Below are 6,907 nucleotides of genomic sequence, written 5' to 3' on the forward strand. Positions count from 1 at the left end.
GGCTGAAAAAGAACATGTATTTGATCAACAAAAGATATTAATCAACGATAAAGAGAAACTTAACGAGGAATTGAACGACGCGAAAAGATGTATGATTAAAGAACTGAATTCACTTAAATGTAACATAAATGACTATTCAAATAAATCTGTAAATGAAATCTTTACAGTCTTACTGCAAACGCTTATATCTAAGGAAGAAGAAATAATTAAAACTGTTCGCGGAACATACGAAAAGGAGAAACAAAAATTGAAAGATGAGATAGAACAATGCATGGATATAGAGAAACGTGCAACTACGTGGGTCAAAGAATTGGAAGCAGAGATTGAAAAGCTCCAGGCAGAATTGACTGAAAGAGAACATGCTCAAATGGAATATGAAAATAAGATCTCCCAATTAGAACATCTTCTAAGAGAAAGTAATTATGAAGTGGAGGTGTTCAAAGAAAAAATGAGAGCACTTGAAGCAGACTACAATAATTTACAAGTCGATTTTGATAGGAGATGTAAGGTTGACATTCAACAGGAAGAAGCAATTCTTATTGCCCATAAAAAAGAAAGAGTGGCACAGGAAACATTCAAGAACAAAGAAATAGAAATAAAGACAAAATTGAAATCTGAGATAGAAAAACTTGAGGAAGAAAAAACTGAACTTGTTTATAATCTAAACCTTTACACAGCAAAAATTGCAGGTTTTGAAAGTACTATCGAGAATTACGTCGCTGTTGAAAACCGTTTGAAAGATACCATCGATGAAAAGGAGAGTGAAATTAAAAGAAATAGTCAACACATGGAAAAAATGAATGCAGAACTTGAACAAGTCACGCAAGCTTACAACGAAGTCAATCAGGATATTGAACAAAAGAATTTACACATTGAAGAAATTAAGGCTATTTTAAAGAATAAATGTGATATGTTATCTGAATACAAAACAAAACTTGAAACAGTTATACCAGAATACGAAATGTTGAAAGAGCATGTCACAGATCAAAAATTGACCATACAACGATCTAAAGAAGAAATAGAGGCACTAAAAAATGAAAGAGAGGAACAACTGGAAATTATCAAAGACAAGTTAAACACAGAAGAAGCAAAAAACGTTGGATTAAGCAAACAATTACGTGATCTGACCAACGGAAACAATGCACTAATAGAAGAATTAAATGGTTTGAAGGAAAAGTATGAAGAACTTGAAGAAGCAAATAGAAAACTAGAGAGAAAGATTAGAAATAGTACTAGTAAGATTAAAGCAGAAGCAGAAATAGAGGAATTGAAAGAATTGAACAAAGGATTGCAAAATAATTTGGAAGGTGCGAGCAATCGCATAGTGGAGTTGCAAGAGATTAAAAACCAAACTTTGAGAGAATTGGTTGACTTAAAGGGTACATATGAATTTGTGTTACAAGAAAACATCGAATTAAAGAAATCGCTCTTATCATACAAAACGAAACATTCGATTTCAAATTCGTTGATAGATGAAGGTAAGTATGATATGCTTCTTTTAGAGAAAAATAAAATCGCGTTGGAATTAGAAGGTAAAAAAATAGTACTGAATCAGAAGGATAAGGAACTCAAAGAATATGCGAGTCAAATACAGCAATTAACTGAGACAAATAAAGAACTGGATGATGAAGTAGAAGAATATGCAGCGATAATTAGAGAACGAGACACTGAAATTTCTAAGCTAGAGGAGAAGTTGTATTCCCGCTTAACAGAAAATACCCTCATCAACGAACTCGAGGAAAAATTAAGAAATGTCAACGATGAAAATGATAAACTTCAAGACAAAATCGAAGCACTTAAAATGAGATTACAAATGGACGTAGAAAAAGATATTAAGTCGCGGAATGAAAAAAATATTCATGCCTTAATTGAGGAGAATATGGCATTACAAATAGAGATAAGTAATTATGAAAAACAGATAAACGAGCTTAAAGAAATAAACCAATTAGAAAATTCGAACGAAAAGTCACAGAGCAATTTGGAAGGTGCGTGTAATCGCATCAAAGAACTGGAAGGAGAGAAGAACAGACTCACAAAAGAATTAGAATCACAAAAATTACTGTTAAATGAGAAAGATAAAGAAGTTAAAGAATATATAAATAAAATGCGAGATTTTACAGCGAAAAATAAAGAACTTGACGTAGCATTGGAAGAATATGCGGTAATCATTCACGATCGTGATTCAGATATTTCAAAATTAGAAATCAACTTGGATTCGCTTTCAACAAAAAGGGAAGTTAACGGCTTGAAACAAAAGGTAGAATTCATTATAACAGAGAATAAAAGACTTAAAAATGAAATTCGAGAACTTCAAATGAGATCAGGCTTCGATGTTCATAATGAAAGAAGTATACTGCAGGATAGTGTAAGGAAGCAACAAAAAGTTGTAACATATGATAAAGACCTTGGTGAACATCAAGAGAAGTGTGAACAATTGAAGAAAAAGATTCAAGAATTAGAATTGCAATTGGTATCGAAAAATGGTAAAATTGCAACCCTAGAGATACAGATTCAGAGTCAGAATTTCCCTTATCAAAGAAAATGTAAAGATCTTGAGGAACTTCTACTCGCTTTTCGTAATAAGGTACGTAATAAAATATAAAAATTAACGTTTGAGTTTATAAACATAATTTCATAAATAGAATGCAGAATTGAGCTCTGAAGTGAGGAAACTGCAAAGAACTGTGAATGATGTTAATACATGGGAATGCGATGTGTGTAGACGGTGGCGCGTAAATAGGAAAGATCAAGCTTGTCAAACAATGCCCAATAGTTCAGTGCGCTTCTGCAGTATAAATAGTGGAGTTGTTGAGGTAAGAAAAATATTGATACATACTAATTTTTGTTGAATATAAAATATGCATCTTTTAATTCGCATTACTCATACAGGACCATGTAAAAATACAAAAAATGGAAAAAGAAAGGATTTTAATGAAGGATTTGTGTCGTTCCCGGTCTCGACGAATAAAAGAATTGGAAAACAGGGTAAAACAACTGGAGGAAGCACAAAGTTCTCTTACTTTAAAATCGAACGAAGTATTACAAGACAGATCTAATCAACCATACAACAATGTTACATATTTCAATAAGTATTTCGATTTTGAAAAGAATTCAAAACCATAAAATAATTTTAAATATATTCGCGTTAAACATAAATTATTTATTTTTTTACACATACAATACCGTGCAATAGTCACGCATTTTAATCAGTAACATTAAAAAGTAATTACTTCATGATATCTGTACCATATGTACATATATTTATTGTAAGAAATATAATTGATCACGATTGAATTAACATTATTACATATTTGATATTAAATCTATGATTCCAATTATTTTTTTAATTACAAGATAATTGATCTATTACGATTAATAAATAGTGGATAAATTGAATATTTCTACAATTTTATCCTTTGGAAAATTATTTTTATTAAAAAATATTTTACTCCGTATATATGTACTATACACAATTATTTTAAGTAAATTACAATGATATATTCACACTTTATTATCTTAATGTCCAGTAATTCAAGACTCGTCAAGTTTCTGTTTCTTTATCTTGTATCTAGGTACAAACTTTTCAGACCTCTTTTTGCCGACATTTTTTGCAAATAAATCTGCAATAAAAAATTAACGAAGCATAAGACGTTAATAAATTACATTCTTTGAAACGTGTAAAATTACGGTCACCTTTATCAGGTTCTTCGCCAACTTCGTCGCGATAATATTGTGCGTCATCATCATCTTTTACATTGCTCCCTTCAAAAGATTCTTTTGCGAACTTTTGTAATAATTTATCACTTTCTTTCTTTTTCTGCATTCCCTTCAAAGATTTTTCTTTATGTTCTTGTTTTTGTAATTCCTTTCTTTGTTTGTTTTCTTCTTGTATCTTTTTCCTTTTTTCTTTCAACTTCTTCTTTTCTTCTCGTTTTTTCTTTATTAATAACTTTTCTTCTTCTGTTTTGTGAACATACTCGTGATAAAGTACTTCACCATCCATAAGTCCATCTTCAACTTTTACTAACTATAAATATTTTAAAGGAGAATATCAAATATCAATCTTTAAGTATATATTGAAAAAAAGGCAGGAAAAATATTGCTAACCTCTAATGTTAATCTAGGTCCTAATTCAGAAAGTCTGATTGCACTTGTACTACTTGCATGATTACCGCGCGAGGACAATTTTTGGGTTAATGTAACATGACTTGCAGGATCATCTTCAGCTTCACTTTCAGAAACTGTTCCTTTCATTAAGAAATCAGAAAAATCACCACATTTAGATAAATTTGGTATCTTAGCTTGAACCAATTTCTTAACACCTTTTGATAAACCAACAGGCACTACTCTAATAGCATAATGCCTGAGATCAATAGTTTTTGATGTTGTATTATAATTCAAACATAGACATCTACGAACTGTACTTAAATTTACCTGTAAAGATATGATAAAAAATATTTTTCTCTAATATGAGGTCCCAACCAACTGAATATATCTTTTATCATTCAAATTTCAGTACTTATTAAACTTACTGAAGTTAAATTTATCGTTGGAAACATATTTTGAAACATAGAAGCAATAAGCTTCAGTTGCATACCTTCTCCACTAAAATTATTTAGTATTACTAACGGAGAATTCTTAAATAATTCTTCATATACCATTTGCTTTTTTAACAAAGATACTACATCACGTGCTAAGGAAAAGCTGTGTATTTTGAATGTCAGTGTTGGTCCTCTAGATAACCTATTATACAATTGTTTTCAATTATTAAAAAATATTCATAATAATTCATAATCATTTTAATAGCATAATTGAGTTTTATACCTGCAAAGTTTAAAATACATTCCTTGTTCTGTTCTTGTAAATATACACATATGTGTAACATGAAGTAAGCTGGCCACAGATACAAAATCCTTAATTGTATTTCTTTTCCTTTCTTTTAAAGCCATTGCCGTATAAGGTTCCATTATTTTTCGGAAGTCTTTGGTAAGTTCATCAATATGTTCTCCAGGTAATCCACGATGAACAACAAATGAATGAGGCGCTTTCACTGTATCTACATCTTCTACCACACCAATCGGTTTATTTTTCCTTACACAACGTCCCTGAACAAAATTTATTTACAATCAAGTAAAAAATCATCTCGCGTTTACTTTAGTATTCTAAACTAAATTGTCTCAGTTTAGAAGACGTATTTGTTTACATAGGAAAGTTAAGAGTTATCATTTTGTTTGACTGGTAATTGTCATAGGATTTCATTAATTTATAAATTCCTCAAAGAAAGTTGTTAGTTAAAATTAAAATAAACAATTACCTTCTTACGGCGTCCCATGTTATTTCTTCAAATTGTGGTTAGAAACGGATCACGTGTATACAAAATACTGCAGTGAAGTTGCCGCTATTGTTGAAACAGGTTGAGCATGATGCAAACCTTGACGATGAATAAAAATCACTATTTCTTTTTACTATTTAGTAATTATTTTTAACCATTATTTAAAAAAATTAATGTTTTAAATTAATTTCTAATAATACGTAGATATATGAAATTTTTGCAAGATTTCTTTACGTAACTTTAACACTCATTTTATCGAATGTTCTGCATATACATACGTTGCATTCTTAAATTCAGTGTTAATATACATTCCTTGTTATCAATGTTTTTTGCAGCTTATTTGCAAAAGTTTGAAATTTTATTAGCAATTGGTTTGTTCAACTTTGTGTAACTTTTATGTGATACATAAAAGATTTACTTATAATACATCTTTCTTCATTTCGTGTGGCTTAGATTTTATTGTTTCCAAATTGTTAAAGTCTAAAACCGTGTAGAAAATACAATAAGAGATCGCGAAACCATCCAACTTCCCTTCTCATTCCATTATAAATCCTGGAAATGACTACGGTTGTTCACCGCGTGGAAGGATTCATTGTCTGGAAGCGCGGGAACTTCGGTGCGACTTGTTAAGCGAAGAAAACTCTTCTCACGGTGCAAAGTTCACGGCCAGCGCGTCGATCTTTATCTACCTAGCCATGTCCGGAGGATCCCTCGGTCGTTACACGCTAAAATTACGTCGCCAATAACGAGGATGTAAAGTCTTCGAATGATCTCGCTACCACGTTCTTGCCTTTCTTTAACCTGTAATTTTCTTAACGCTAGCTCGCCCGTTATCGATCTTGCATCTTTTATTTGTAATACAATATTACGTTGACGATGTCCACTACATTGGAAAAGAAACTACCGTAAGATACTTATGTTTTCTATAGTTTACATCTCAATTCTTCAACGATCAAATATATTTTACAATTGGTTACGTTCGATACACTTTATCGATATACTTCTATATGTACATTCTCTTCGTTTCTTCGTTCCACATCCTTGATTTCATATATGCGTATACTTTTAATACCAAATAGAAATACCACGACGTGCTAAGACAATAACTAATTGTAAGACGAATATCGTAGCGATGCTTCAATTATACAAGGATCACTCGGTATCAAAGCGTGTAGGAACCGTTTGCTTCTTGCCCTCCAAAGGTCAAAGCCTCCCAGAAGTAAGAGACGAAGGTTCTTTATCGTAGTTCCGGCTTGATCCTTTGGCAGTTACGCTTTGAGCACAGTGATTCGTCAACGGCGACGCGGATAATAGTCGCGGTACGCTGCACCGGCTGCGTCGAGGTAACGTCTGCCATATGCCAAGCTGAAAACCGGCCGTGATTTTTGTCGGCATCACTGCTATGCCGTAAGGAAATCGAAAAACAGAAATGTAAGCCCGTTCTTTCGCTACCCAATGAACGCCGCACTTACGTACATTTATAACAATATACGTATCAAAAATTGTAATCATTTAGATAAACATTAATGAAAGCCTCCTGTCAAGGATATGATATTTATAGGTAATGAATAAGTT

General features: G+C 31.8%; 2 protein-coding genes across 2 annotated transcripts in view; one reads left to right on the top strand and one right to left on the bottom strand.

Moving 5' to 3' along the window:
• LOC108579317 (kinesin-related protein 4-like) overlaps positions 1 to 3,123 on the top strand; it is a 9,757-nt gene extending 6,634 nt beyond the window's left edge. Inside the window, 3 exon segments of the mRNA XM_017942823.1 lie at positions 8 to 2,584; positions 2,643 to 2,813; positions 2,890 to 3,123. Of these exon segments, the coding sequence (XP_017798312.1) occupies positions 8 to 2,584; positions 2,643 to 2,813; positions 2,890 to 3,123 (2,982 nt within the window).
• A 408-nt stretch (positions 3,124 to 3,531) lies between these two features.
• LOC108579379 (protein Peter pan) lies at positions 3,532 to 5,363 on the bottom strand. Its single transcript, XM_017942903.1, has 6 exons — positions 5,315 to 5,363; positions 4,825 to 5,105; positions 4,533 to 4,743; positions 4,108 to 4,434; positions 3,694 to 4,027; positions 3,532 to 3,620 (listed from the first exon to the last, which is right to left on the bottom strand). The coding sequence occupies exons 1-6, from the start codon at positions 5,330 to 5,332 to the stop codon at positions 3,532 to 3,534; spliced, it is 1,260 nt and encodes a 419-aa protein (XP_017798392.1). The 5' UTR covers positions 5,333 to 5,363.
• Between the last annotated feature and the right edge of the window lie 1,544 nt (positions 5,364 to 6,907).

The sequence above is a fragment of the Habropoda laboriosa genome, unplaced genomic scaffold (assembly GCF_001263275.1).
Source record: "Habropoda laboriosa isolate 0110345459 unplaced genomic scaffold, ASM126327v1 scaffold76, whole genome shotgun sequence".
Lineage (NCBI taxonomy): Eukaryota > Metazoa > Arthropoda > Insecta > Hymenoptera > Apidae > Habropoda > Habropoda laboriosa.

Excerpts from the sequence above, each read along its gene's own strand:
- LOC108579379 (XM_017942903.1), bottom strand. Across the intron at positions 4,744-4,824 it reads ATGTATTTTAAACTTTGCAG|GTTATCTAGAGGACCAACAC; the intron begins GTATAAAACTCA and ends ATTGTATAATAG. Across the intron at positions 3,621-3,693 it reads TGGCGAAGAACCTGATAAAG|ATTTATTTGCAAAAAATGTC; the intron begins GTGACCGTAATT and ends TTTTTATTGCAG.